Genomic DNA, 14,468 nt, shown 5'->3' with positions numbered 1-14,468 from the left:
CACAGACCGCTTTGGTTTTGTTTTTAATGAGCAGTGGTGCACCAATATTTCCAGAAATAAAAATAAATAAAATCCAGCAGCACTTGAATGGGGGAGATGCCTGCTTCTTTTTCACAAGCGAAGAGAGGCCATGAGCATTTTACCAAGCTTTTGTCTGATAGTTTAGCGAGAAAGACACTTTGGTTGCTGGCTGTATTTCACTGTATTGATTTCCAGCGCCTGGGAAGCAAAAGCTATCAATCCTTCCTTTCAAAATGTTCCTTTGGCTGTGATGCAAAGGGAAACAATTCTATAAGGGCTGGAAATTTGTTACAGATCTCCCCCCCCCCCCCCCAGTCATTTTCTCCTTTAAGCCTTAAAAGGAGAGGTCTTCCACCAGCTATTGCTTGTACCAGGGATTTTTTTTTTAATTGTGCAATTGGACAAAAAATGTGCAGTTGGGAAGTTGATAATGTGCAGCTTGAAGAAGGATGGCAAGGGGAATTGGACATGCTAGGTGTAAGCATTTATTAAGCCCTTAAATGGCAGGCAGTGGCAAAGACAGCAGGTACACAAATTAGATGAAGGTAGAATGCTCCCAATTTCTACAGTTAAATTACTCAAACCATGTCAAAACACCTTTTACTTTGTGGCCAGAACCTCCTCTTCTTCACCTTCACCTCCAGGCAGGTAATGTTTTGTCACAGATTGAAAATCTTCTTAAAAGTGTTCCCCGGGTGGTTTTTTAATTTTTGCAGCAGGGGTGGGGGGCATTCATAAATGAATCATCGCTGTATAGTAGATAAGAACTGCCAACTCCTATGGAGAAACCACCCTTGGAAAAGAGTGTGAGCTAGGAGCCCAAAATGCTTTGTGTCCATTCAGCTTCTTGCTTCCTCTAGTGTTCGGTGTGTGGTGGGGAATTTGCTTTTTCGGAACAAAAACAGAAATGCACCTGACTCGCACCTGGCTCCATACCTATGACATCATCTTGAAAACCTTCCTAGTCTGCTTTCCAAACCTGTCAACATGCTTTCCTCAGCTCCAATTGGCTGAGATTTGGGAGGTGAAGTAGCGGGTTGCTTCCTTCTGAGAAGTGGAGCGCCAAAGTTGTTGAAAGGCAAATATGGTGCATGGGTTTTAAAATGATTCGCACACCTTCCCCACCTTCTTTGACCCCTTGTGTAGTTGTGTTGTATATGTGATAAAGGGTGAAGGTATCCTCCTTTGCTTGCCCCTCTGCTAGTTTGAGTTTGTTGGTTAGCTTTTCTAATAGGGTGGTTTCCCATACATTTTGGTCCCATACTCACTCATTTTTTTGTTACACAAAAGAAAAACTTTAATATTATTATTATTAGTAGTACAGTGGTACCTCGGGTTAAGAACTTAATTCGTTCCGGAGGTCTGTACTTAACCTGAAACTGTTCTTAACCTGAAGCACCACTTTAGCTAATGGGGCCTCCTGCTGCTGCCGCGCCGCCAGAGCACGATTCCTGTTCTCATCCTGAAGCAAAGTTCTGAATATGAAGCACTATTTCTGGGTTAGCGGAGTCTGTAACCTGAAGCGTATGTAATCTGAAGCGTATGTAACCCGAGGTACCACTGTAGTATTATTATTATTATTATTATTATTATTATTATTATTACAGTCATACCTCGTGTTATGTTTGCTTCATGTTATGTTTTTTCAGGTTGCGTCCTGCGGCGACCCAGAAGTACCGGAAAGGGTTACTTCTGGGTTTCACCACTCACGTATGCGCAGACGTGCAAAATAACATCATGCACATGCACAGAAGTGGTGAATTGCAACCCGTGAGCACGCAGATGCACTGTTGCGGGTTGCGTTCCTTTCATGTTGCGAATGGGCCTCCGGTTTGCAACCAGAGGTACCACTGTATTATTATTATTATTATTATTATTATTATTATTATTATTATTAGGATCACCCTTCCCATCAAAAGGAGTGGTTTTGATTTGGGACAACACCGCGACAAAGCACACAGCAGCATCTAGCAAATGCATTTTTGCACTTATTACTTGGAGAACTGCGCCACAAAACTGGGAGGAGGGTGAATGCTTATTTTTTTAAAATGTGAACTGAATTGAATGTCTCCTCCACCCACTAATCCATATTTATGATGGCTTGCTTTTGAGAATCTGAGAAGAAAATGATTCCTTCTTCTTCTTCTTCTTCTTCTTCTTCTTCTTCTTCTTCTTCTTCTTCTTCTTCTTCTTCTTCTTCTGAAATGTCTCCTCCGGAATGAACATTCCCCAGCATTTGAGATCTACCACTCAGGCACTCTGCAGAATGACAGTGTTGGAAGGGAACCTCAAGGCTTATCCAGTCTACCCCCTGGCAATGCAGGAATCACAGCTAATATATGAAGCTAAAACAGGAAGTGACTCCTCCTTCCACACATGTCAGATACAAAACAGGTCATATTTTCTTGACTTTTGAGGGGCCCAAATTATTATCGGTGGCCTCCTTCTCACTTTACCTGCCAAGCCTCTGTGATTCGAGTGTGGAATACTGCTTAATTCCATGTTGCATCGTACATGATAGATCACAAGGAGGCTGATGAAGTTCTCCCTCGGGAAGGCTGACAGAAAACAGACAGGTACACAAGCGATGCCTGGAGGATATGGTTGATTAAACCATCAGGCTTGCTCAAGAGCTGACAGTCATGCTTCCTGAGCTTTGACAGTTTTGGAGTCTTTTAACAGTTCACTTCCTCGAATAACAAAACAGCAAGCAGTTTTTTCTCCTGGAAGTATTCAGCCGGGTGGCTCAACGAGTCTTTCACTGACGTATGCCATATTTTAAAGAGCCTATTCTGATAAATGTCAGTGTGGTGTGGTGGGTAGAGGGTTGGACTCGGGTTCAAATCCCCACCCATGAAACTCACTGAGTGACCTTGGGCCAGTCACAGAACCACAGAATCACAGAATTGTGGTGTTGGAAAGGACCACAAGGATCAAGCCGTTGCTATGCATGAATCTTTTTGCCCAATGTGGGACTCGAACCCACAACTCTGTTATCCCAGGTGCTCACGCCCTCTCAGCCTTACTTACCCCACAAGGTTGTTGTGAGGGTAAAATTGGAGTGGCTGGGAGAACCAAATGAAGAGTGGGACCATCAGAATGTTGCTAAGGGCCTCATCTGCACTATGCATTTAAAGCAGGACTGCTCCACTTTAAGCAGCCATGGTCCCCCCCCCAAGAATCCTGGGAACTGTAGTTGTGTGTGCATGTGGGTGTGTGAGAGGAGAAGGTGTGTCACTGGCCTAAGATTAAGAGAGCCAGTGTGGTGTAGTGGTTAAGAGCAGTAGATTCATAATCTGGTGAACCGGGTTCGCGTCTCCGCTCCTCCACATGCAGCTGCTGGGTGACCTTGGGCCAGTCACACTTCTCTGAAGTCTCTCAGCCTCACTCACCTCACAGAGTGTTTATTGTGGGGGAGGAAGGGAAAGGAGAATGTTAGCCGCTTTGAGACTCCCTAGGGTAGTGATAAAGCGGGATATCAAATCCAAACTCTTCTCTTCTAAGATTTCCCAAGATGCTTCACGGGTGGAGCTGGATTTGAACCTGGGTCTTCCCAGTCTTAGTCCAGCACCCAAACTCAGGGCGGCCCAACTTTTCCTACCAAGTGGGCCACAAGAGTACATCAACATGGAACCTGCGGGCCGCACACTGCCTTGTTGAATGGGTGTGGGAGGGAGGCCAAAATTTCTCTCTCTCTCTCTCTCTCTCTCTCTCTCTCTCTCTCTCTGCTCATGCTGCTTTCCCAAAACCAGATAAGTGAGGTGCCAGGCTTTGGGAAGGCAGTGTGAGGCTCTGGCAAAGTCCTAGAGCCCTTCCACCACCTTTCCAAAGCTGGGGAAGTGCTAATTTTCTGAGCTGAGCTTTGCCGTTTTCTGCAAGAAAAGCATGGAATGGAGTTGAGAGATGATCTAACCTGGGGAGAAAACAGCAAAGACCTGATGAAGAGAGCACAGCAGAGGTTATATTTTCTGAGAATCCTCCGGAAAAACAATCTCTCAAAGGACCTATTGATGGCATTTTACCATTGTACTGTGGAGAGTGTATTAACTTATGGTCTGTGTGTGTGGTTTGGGAGCTGCATGGTCAGGGAAAGAACAATGCTGTCCAGGGTTGTAAAGACTGCGGAGAGAATAATTGGGTGCACTCTTCCCACCTTGGATCAAATCTATGCTTCCAGGTGCCATAAGAAAGCTGCAGAGATAGTGCAGGATAGTGCGCACCCCGGAAATGATCTCTTTCACCTTCTGCCTTCTGGAAGAAGGTACAGGGTTATAAAGACTAGGACTAACCGCCTGAGAAACAGTTTCTATCCAAATGCGATTTTGGTTTTAAACACAGTGTAAGGAGTCTCTATGGGAGTATATTGTATTTTAAAATGGGGTATCAGAGTTTTTAGGGGGCTAACCAGGTTGGGATAGCTGCGATAGCAGGCTTGTTGGTTTTTGAATGTCTTATATCATTTTTTCAATTTTGTTGTTCTGTATAGGACAATGACAATAAAGATTATCGTATCGTATCATATCGTATCGGAAGCTGCCTTATGCAGAGTCAGTGCATTGGTCCACCTAGATCAGTATTGTCAACACTGGCTGGCAGCAGCTCTCCCGGATTACTGGCAGGGGTCTGGAGAAGCCAGGGATTGGATCTGGGACCTTGTGCAAGCAAAGCAGTTGCTCTTCTGTTGAGCTGCAGCTCTTTCCCAAAGCAAGCTATGGATAGTTCCCCCACCACCACCCTGATATTTACAAATGGAATGTGACAGGCTAAACTGTTAACATACTTATGGAAATGACCAGAATACAATTTGCTTAATGGCTTTGTTGCGGCAATTCTTGTTAAAGCCAGTGGAAGGAGTGAAAGCTTCATCCTGGATCTGTCTGCTGTTGCCTTGGCTACCTCTAAATGAAATTGCACAGATTCCTAAGACCCTAGTCCTGCGGTCTAAACCACTGAGCCTCTTGGGCTTGAGAATCAGAAGGTCAGTGGTTCGAATCCCCGTGACAGGGTGAGCTCCCATTGCTCTGTCCCAGTTCCTGCCAACCTAGCAGTTCGAAAGCACGCCAGTGCAAGTAGATAAATAGATACCACTGCAGCGGGAAGGTAAACGGTGTTTCCGTGTGCTCTGGTTTCTGTCACGGTGTTCTGTTGTGCCAGAAGTGGTTTAGTCACATTGGCCACATGACCCGGAAAGCTGTCTGTGGACAAACGCTGGCTCCCATGGCCTGAAAGTGAGATGAGCGCTGCAACCCCATAGTCACCTTTAACTGGACTTAACCTATGCATAATATCTTAAGTAGATTGCTGCTTCCTCCTACGGATGCTCCTCTCAGGCTCTCCTTTTCCTGTTCTTAAGTTTGGGTCTCCACATTTGCCCAGCGCCAAAAGATCAGAGCAGCAAACGAGGATCTGACATCTAGCCAGAGGGAGACATTGTGGCAACCACCTCAGTGCCAAAAAAAGGCTAATAATAATAATAATAATAATTCGTTTATATGTCGCCCATCTGACTGGGTTGCCCCAGCCACTCTGGGCGGCTTCCAACAAATTAAAACATCAAACTATTCCCCGTCCCTCTGTTTTTCAAACAGTTTCAAAAAGTTGCCATGGGAAGACTATATTTCTCCGTTGTTGTTCTCTTCCTCCGTAGGGTACCGGGAAGGATTTCTCTGGAAGAGGGGCCGTGACAACGGGCAGTTCTTGAGCAGGAAATTCGTGCTTTCAGAACGGGAAGGTGCCCTGAAGTATTACAACAAAAATGACGTAAGAGAACGGGGGTTGGGTCTAAGGGGCTGGTCCTTTTTTCAGTTTTGAATAGCTAGCAGGCAGTGGCGTAGCGTGGGTTGTCAGCACCCGGGGCAAGGCAAGTAATTTGCGCCCCCTAACCCGTGGATTTGCGCCCCCTAACCCTAACCCCCAGATGTTGCGCCCGGTGCGGCCGGCCCCCCCTGCACCCCCCACGCTACGCCACTGCTAGCAGGTCACGTAATGGGGCCACAAGGCTCCCGTTGCTTCTTCTTTTTAAAAAAATCATTTGTATTGGTTTTACAAATGCAAAGTATAAATAAGCACAAACTAGTAAAAACGTATCTCGAGACTTCCCCCCATCCCCCCCATGGGGTCTCAAATTAAACATCTACAACTGCATCTTCATCCATACTCCAGTTTTTATATCAAACCATATTGTCCATAATAATTTTTTACACTACAAGTGAGTCAAAATCCTGCTCTTGTTTCCATCTGCTTACAGTGGTCTCCTGTTATTAATCTTTATATATAAAAAATTGGATTTTACATTTTTATCACATTATAACATATCAGATCACCAAACTCAACAAGATACATTTCCCCAGTCCCCTCCCCACAACTTCCCTCAACTTCCTCTTCTGGTCCCCATAATAACTCCCCCTGCTTGCTTTCAAATATCTTCATATGGTATCTCTATATTAATTGCTTACAGTGGTCTCCTAATTAACTTATAATTCCCGCCCCCATCCTTTTATAAAGTTTTTATCCTCTTGGTTTCTGAGTTTTCCAGTCAGCTTTGCCATCTCGCCATAGTCCATCAGCTTGGTTTGCCACTCCTCTCTGGTAGGGACGAGACTAGTGATGCTTATTCGCCAACACCTTGCTACCTCATTTTATCACTTACGTAGCACCATCGGGGGCTGTGCCGTTGTACGGAGCACGCCAAGGAAGGTCTCAGCCCCAAGGAACTTCCAATCTAAAACCCAACACGGGGAAGCAGCAGTGAAAGGCAGGGGGGAGGAACCTTCCTTGGACCGAGGGCCAGACCCCCACCTGGTCCACCTTCTGGGGTCCATGTGCTGGTGGTGGGAGGGGCGAGAGGCAAAAGTGTGCAGGGGAGGGGAACTTGTCACTGCAGGAAGAGGAGACACCCATGCCTCTTCACCAGCCTGACTCGTCTCTGCCTCTTGGCCCTGCTCCTCTCCTGCTCCTGCCTCTGATTCTGGACTGCTCTCTGCCACAAACTCTCCCAGCTCACTAAGCCCTGTCCCCCCTTCCTAAACCTCCTCCTCCCAGTCTGCTCCCTCTTCTCCCTCTGACCAATCATCATTGTTCCACCACCACTGCCCAGACTCTGAGTCTTCTTCCCTTGGGGGTTCCCCAGCTGGTTGCTCCCACCACTCCTCTATGCCCAACCAGTCTGTGACGCTTGTGGACTTCCTGGAAAAGCAGGGACAGATCCACAGCATGCACTGAAACACATCCAGCACACATTTGAAACACACCAGTCCCCTCCAGGAATCCTGGAAACTGTATCTTGCTGAGAATTGTATCTCTGTGAAGGTGAAACTACAGTTCCCATGATGCTGGACTAGGTATGCCTTTGGTCTAATCCAGCAGGGTCTCCTACCTGGGCTTGGTCATGGGTGTAGTTACACAGGCTAGGTGAGTCAAGTCTTGTTTCTGGCCCTTCCGACTTCCACATGGGTTCGCCCACAAGTTGGTTCTGCCCAAGGGCCTCTGGAATCTGGAGTCATCATCACTACCAAGAATCAGAATGCAACTTCTCCAAAAAGCCTGTTCTTAAGAAAGCCACATGTTGGCCATGCCCTGGAAAATGGAGGAGTGGTTGCACCAGGGAAAGAGGGTTCCATAGTGTTCCATAGGGTTCCAGAGTTCCATAGTGATGTTGCAAGCTGTTCTCTTTTCCCAGGAAGCCAGTTTTAGATACAATCACCTTTTCCGCCCTTTCTCCAGGGCATTTCCAGGCTGCACTATTGCACCCACCTACTTAGGAGTAAGCCCCATTGAAATCGGTGCTGATGGCTTTCAAGAAGACATGATTTGGATTACTTTGTCAAAGGGGGTTTCCCAGTGAGTGTGCTAAGATGCTGCTGCTCTTTCTTTCATATGGGGCTGAAGCCGTCTTGACCCTTGGGGAAGTGAGAGTCTACGGCACTTCATCATGAACCATTGCTATCTAACTGGGTGTGGAAGATGGGTGGATTCCCCCTCCCCCAGCTATTTCAAAAGACTGGCTGTGGTGTTGATCTCATCTACCATAATAAAGGGAACTGTTCCGTGTAGATAGATATATAAAACTTTATTCGCTTTAGCCAATGGCCATAGCAACAGTAAAACATTACAGTATACGCAGAAAAGGAAATTTGATATAAAAGCACAATTTAAAGTTCCATGTTGGTGAATCCATATTTCATTTAACTGATTGTTGGCCTAGCCTACTTATTTGCATTTTTTAATTGACTTAGGCATTTGAGCCGGTGCCCTAGGCTGCACTCGTGCCATACATCTAACACATACATCACTTCCCCCAAAGAATCCTGGGACCTGTAGTTAGTTAAAGGTGCTGGGAACTGTAATTCTGAGGGGTAAACTATAGTTCCCAGGATTCTTTAGGTGGAAGTCATATGTTCTAAATGTATGCCATGTACATAACCACAGACCAAATAACTGGGAATCTCCCAGGGGAAAGGACCATAGATTACTGATAAGAATTGTATGCATTTTGCATGTAGAAGATTCAACTCGTGGCATCTCCAGTGAAGCAGAACAGAGTTTCAGGTTATACTGGGTGTTTTTCAATAGAATAATAGAATGCATTGCAGGGGGTTGGACTAGATGACCCTCAGAGTCCCTTCAAACCCTACAATTCTGTGATTCTACATCTTTACCACTGTACATTATCAAGTTATTTGGGGGGGGGGGGCAGAACACTTTCTCTGGGGTGTATGTGTGTGGTCAGGCCCCCTTTGCCCTTCCTGGAGCTACTGGATCAAGGCTGCACTCTCAGTAAAAGTGCTCTTTTGTTTTGAAGGCCTGTGTTTTGCAGAGCATGCTTGCTGCCTTTGCCTTGGCTTCTTACTGCTCTCGGTTTCCTTTCTCCCCCCCCCCCAGGCAAAAGAACCCAAAGCAATCATGAAGATTGAGCACCTGAACGCCACTTTCCAGCCTGCCAAAATCGGGAACCCGCACGGGCTGCAAATCACGTACTTGAAAGACAACAGCACAAGGAACATCTTTGTTTACCATGAAGATGGCAAGGTGGGAGCTCTGAAGTAAGAAAGGAGGCTGCTGTAAGAGCCGCCTTGCATGTGTCATAAGGAAAGGGCAGTAGAGAGCACCCATGGGTGGGGCTTGCACATTCCCCATGTTTTTTGTGCAAACAAAGAAACTACGGCATCTCTCCCAGCTTTGTACCATCGCCATATTGTGACAGCGATGATGATTTCTTACCTGCTTTTCAATGAACAGGATAAAGAGGTGCATATTCAGCATATGATTTCAATCTAAGGAAGGTCCCAGATGTACCTCTATCGGACAAGAGTCCTGCATTTTAGGGGCTGCCACAAAGGAGGCCTTCTCTCTGGCTGCCTCCCTGAATTTCTGAGGGTGCGGGACCTACCAAGAGGGCCATTCATTCTGTAGATCTTAAGACCTAGATATTGAATGGTGATCTGCTGGAGCTGTCCAGCACCTGACAGTGGAGATTAGGCAACAGACTCTATGTTTCAAGAAAGTGGATGTAGAGGGCAGAAAAAGGTTTGAAATCTTCAGGACCTTGGAGAGCTCCTAGGCAAGTTAGATGTTGCCTTGACAGGAGTTGTATGCCATGATGTGAGGAGGAACAAAGAAGCTGCTTTAATACCAGCTCAGACTGTTTGCCCATCTGCAGACAAAGCAGATGCTCTTCTGTTGAGTCATGGACCTTCCTTGCCATCATGTTGACTACCAGGAACATCAAATATCGCTCAATGTGTTTTTGTGTCGCACCTGTTCTGTTGCAAGTGCAAAATACCAGATGCACTGTGAGACCGAAATATACATAGGAGGCTTAGTTTGGCCAGAATCGAGTAAACTAAATACATTAGTTCTGTTAAATGAGCCACCATAGCTGGTAGAGGGCCGTGAAGATTCGTTTCCAGGGCTTTCTGCTATGCATATACTATCTGAAACCCAAGGGGTGCATTGGTTGCCAGATGTTGAATATATTGGCATTATTTTTAGCTCTCCTACCCCACTAATAACCCTGGAGAGCTGCTGCCAGCCAGTGTAGACAGTACTGAACTAGATGGACCAATGGTCTGAGTTGGTATAAGGCAACCTCCTATGTCCCTTTGTGGGGCTGATGGGAGTTGGAGTTCAACAACATCTGGAAAGGGCCACAAGTCCCCCACCATACAGTATCATTTAAGTACTGCAGTATGATGGCTCTGGATTCGCTGTCTAGGAGGAGGAGAAGGATTCTGCCCTGGGTTACCTGGAGTCAGGAGATGCCGCCTGATCAGAAAAGGTTTGAGATCCACCTCGCCAGTCCTCAGTTCCTTTTATTTTCTTCTTGTGGTTTTCAGGTGCAGATAGTTCAAGAGATATTTGCACCAGCCATTGCAATGTGCATAAATGCAACTAAGCAGGTCAGATTCCCAAACTAAATTAGTGATACGGCTTAAAGCTCAGAGACCATCACTGCGGCCCCTACTTTAGTGCCTGTCGCTAGGAATATGTTCGCTAGGAATAGTTAGTCCATGCTGTCACTAGCTTATCTTGATCTGCAAGGAGAAATGTCGCATCGCCATCATCGGCTGAGTTTCCTGGGTGAGGTAATATTAATAAAAGTGATTAACTCCTTACACAGATCTCTTTGCAAAGAGCTCCACAGCAGTGCCCAAAGCAGTGTTTCAGTACAACCATCCCCATGTGTGGACAGATGCTGTTTGTTTTGAGACAGTTGCCCTTTCATTGACTTGCAGAAAATGTGCATATGCTGCTTTTATTGGGGTGGATGCAGATTTTTTCCACTATAATTTGAAGAGAGGTATCATAGTGAGGAAAGCTGTGACTGGTCCATCTGCTGCACAGCTGCTAACTATTGATGGGCAATGTCAAGGGCCCCTCCTGCTCTCCCTTCTTAAGGTCATAGAATCAGTGAATCGCTGAATTTGTTTTGAATCCTAGACTCCTAGACCTGTGGAGTTGGAAAGGGACCTTGAGGATTATCCAACCCAACCCCCACAATGCAGGAATATGCAGCTGTCACATACAAGAATTGAACCTGCAAACTTGGCGTTGTCAGCACTGTGCTCTAACCAACTGAGCTATCCTTTTATTCAGGGCCGTCTTACACATAGGCAATAGGGGTGCAGGGCACCCAGGTGCCGGGCTCTCAGGGGCGCCAGGCCGAGAGTCCAGGGCCTGAGAGTTGAGTCCAGGGAAGAGCCTGCCCATCGGTCGGAGTGCTGCAGCAGGCTCTTCTGCTGTGTGCCGCGGGTTCGGGGGCAACTGAACCAGCAAGACGCTGAGGTGGCTGGCCAGCTTTGCCCTCCTGCGCGCCTGGGACTGGGCAACCAGGGGTGGGGCTGCGCCGGGTGGATCTTTGCACCCCGGCGTCACATATGCTTAAGACAGCCCTGCTTTTATTTATACTGAACTTGAACCAGACAGCGCTTCAAGGATGCCTTCAAACAGAGGGCTACCCTGTGTAAAGCTGTTTGGTTTTCTGAATTTGACACGTCCCAGTGACTTGCAAAGTGTGCCTTCTATGATCTGATGAGCTGCTTCTTCTTCTTCTTCTTCTTCTTCTTCTTCTTCTTCTTCTTCTTCTTCTTCTTCTTCTTCTTCTTCTTGATAAACCTGTGCTCCAGTACGGTAGAAGAAGCAAGCAAGGCAGCATTAGGTTTCCCCATTTTTGTACCCCATTTTTTGACAGGGCTGGCAAGCCTTGATCGGCTCTGATCCCCGCGAAAGCATAAAAGAGTGAACTTGATTTACTAGACAGCACTGCTGACCTGCCTCTGCCCCTGCCTGCCCTTTCTCTGTCATCAGGGCACCTCTTTGTAGCCGAAGCACCCTCTGCAGGCTGTCTCCCAGCCTTGCAGCAAATCTCAGCAGCAAGTTCTGGCCAGCAGGAGATTTCTTTAAATGTGCTGCATTGATAATATACTGTAAAAGGTTGTTGCTGCCATTACGCTTCTTGGCTTGCCTTCGAAATGAAATCCTCAAAGGTGGTGATCAAAAAGCTGTAGGTTTGCTAATACAGTCAAACCTTGATTCCTGAATGGCTTAGTTGCCGAACAAATTGGCTCCCAAATGCCGCAAACCTGGAAGTAAGTGTTCCGGTCTGCGAATGTTTTTTGGAAGCTGAACATCCGACGTGGCTTTCACTTGAGTGCAGGAAGCTTCTGCAGCCAATTGGAAGCCACGCCTTGGTTTTCGAATGTTTTCAGGAATCGAATGCACTCCCGGAATGGTACTACTGTAATATATAACAGATTTCTAATAATTATCATTTTATGTTATACACATTCTCAGGGCCCCTGCAGACATCCTTTTGCATTGCCCATTCATGAGGATTTGTGCTCCTGAGGGAATTGGAGCAATGATACATGTTCCCGTTTTCAGTACTGTTTATGACTATAAAGATTTTGGGGCAGACGTACTGTTTTGTTTCCATTCGGTGCCTGTCCTGTAGCTCCCTGCTGAAATCCTGTAACTTTTCACATCGCAAATAATCCAGGGGTGTTGTTTTCGTTGCACTGTAGTGCAAATGTGACTCTCCAGAGCCCTATCTGGACTATAGTTCTTTGCAGTGGACTCTAAGAATTGTAGCTCTGTAAGGAAAATAGAGGGCCTCCTCTCAGCACCCTTAACTAGCTACAGTTCCCAGGATTATTTGGGAGAAGCCATGGCTGTTTAAAGTGAAATGACTCTGCTTTAAATGGAAAGCACCCAGACTTTCCTTGACCAGGAGTACGGTGACAAGTTCAAATGTGGGCAAAGGAGGGTGACTGAGATGATCAAGGGTCTGGAAATGGAGTCTTCTGAGGAACAGTTGAGGGAGTTGGGGAAAAGATGACTAAGAGGGGATATGATAGCCATCTTCAAATATCTGTCACGTGGAAGATGGAGCAAGCTTGTTTTCTCTTGCTCTGGAGGGTAAGATTCAAAGCAGTGGATTCAAGTTACAAGAAAGGAGATTTCGGCTAAGCATTAGGAAGAACTTTGTGACGATAAGAGCTGCTTGACAGTGGACCGAATGACCTCAGAAAGTGCTGGGCTGTCCTTTTTTGGAGGTTTTTAAACAGAGGTTAGACAGCCATCTGTTGGGGGTACCTTAGCTGTGATTCTTGCATTGTTGGGGGTTAGGGTAGGTGATCCTAGAGTCCCCTTCCAACTCCACAATTCTATGATGGGATTGGACTCTGTTATTACTAGAGTTCTGTTTTTAATCTCTGTTTTTATTACACACACACCCCGTTCGTATTTTTATGTGTTGCTTAGAGATCTTAAAGGTTTAGAAATTATTTTAAAACATATGTATTAGTAATAGATAAAATACACGAGGCAGCTTACAAAAATATCAGTGAAATGCAAAACGATTAACCTCCCCTCCCCACCCCCGCAAGATGTCTAATGCAAGAAATTTTGCCTGAAAGCCATCTAGCTTAGGCAGGTCCCCATTATGCCAGACATTTGCAGCATACAGGAGTTGGGAAACGGATTTTGCGTTGGAAACCCTTAAGGCTGCTGGAACAAATTTGCCGCCCTTTGTGAAAAAGAATCTGAGTATGGCTAGCTTTGTGATCTCCACCTTTTCAAGGGAGGTTTGCCAGTGGTGCTTCCAAGATCCTGTATGATGGAATTTGAGCCCTAGATAACTGAAGTATTTAATCTGTTCAAGGTTATGGCCATCCAGCAGCCATTTAGACCGGGAGAAGCTTCTTTCGAATACTAAGTTTTTAGATTTTTCATAATTAATGGATAAACCATTTCCAGAACAGTAATCAGAAAACTTCCTCAGCAGATATTTCCAACCTGGTCTGGAACGTGAGATGATGGCCGCGTCATCTGCATATAACAACAAGGGGGTCCTTCTCAATTCAAGCAATGAGTTGCCATGGAATAGGTGATTCCTAAGCTTATTAAGGACTGAGCGCCAGCAAACACAGTGGGACTTTGAAGAAAGCACGCGTAAGAATTGTGGCAAAGACCAGAATGCTACAAAAGCCCGCAGAAGTAACCACCAGCAAATTTAAATTGCATTTAAACTCAGATCAAATCAGAGTTGACCTGAGGCTGGTGCAGCATCTATGGACGTGCCCGTTGCTATCCCTTCTGCCTCTTTCCCCTCAAATGCTGTTTTCTTCCTCCTCCCAGGAAATGGTGGACTGGTTCAACGCCATTCGCGCCGCTCGATTCCATTACTTACAAGTGGCATTCCCTGGAGCGAGCGACCTTGATGTGAGTTCCTCATTCTCTCTCGCCTTTTCTCTTTCTTTCTTCATTGCTTGATGTGTTGCTGTCAGTGCCTGGGGAGAGTCCCCTAAATCTCTTCTGGGGTTCTGGGAGAGTCCCCTAAATCTCTTCTGGGGTTTTTCTCCCAATCCCTGTAGAGCTGATTTACATAACCGGAAGTCCTTGTGGCTGAGAGATCTATTTTGTTGAATATTTCCCTATATTGCAGAAAC

At 46.1% G+C, this 14,468-nt stretch overlaps 1 protein-coding gene across 2 annotated transcripts in view; it reads left to right on the top strand.

Moving 5' to 3' along the window:
- ADAP1 (ArfGAP with dual PH domains 1) overlaps positions 1-14,468 on the top strand; it is a 69,707-nt gene that overhangs the window by 38,712 nt on the left and 16,527 nt on the right. For both annotated transcript variants that reach the window (XR_014518923.1, XM_083474491.1), the window contains exons 5-7: positions 5,669-5,781; positions 8,902-9,048; positions 14,158-14,241. Coding sequence is in view for 1 of the 2 variants with exons in the window: in XM_083474491.1 (XP_083330617.1) it covers positions 5,669-5,781; positions 8,902-9,048; positions 14,158-14,241 (344 nt within the window). In the remaining variant the exon portion in view is untranslated. The remainder of the gene's footprint in view (positions 1-5,668; positions 5,782-8,901; positions 9,049-14,157; positions 14,242-14,468) is intronic.

This window comes from Podarcis liolepis, assembly GCF_965112155.1.
Source record: "Podarcis liolepis genome assembly, chromosome: 14".
In the NCBI taxonomy this organism is placed as follows: Eukaryota; Metazoa; Chordata; class Lepidosauria; order Squamata; family Lacertidae; genus Podarcis; species Podarcis liolepis.
This window is presented reverse-complemented; position numbering and strand designations above follow the sequence as displayed.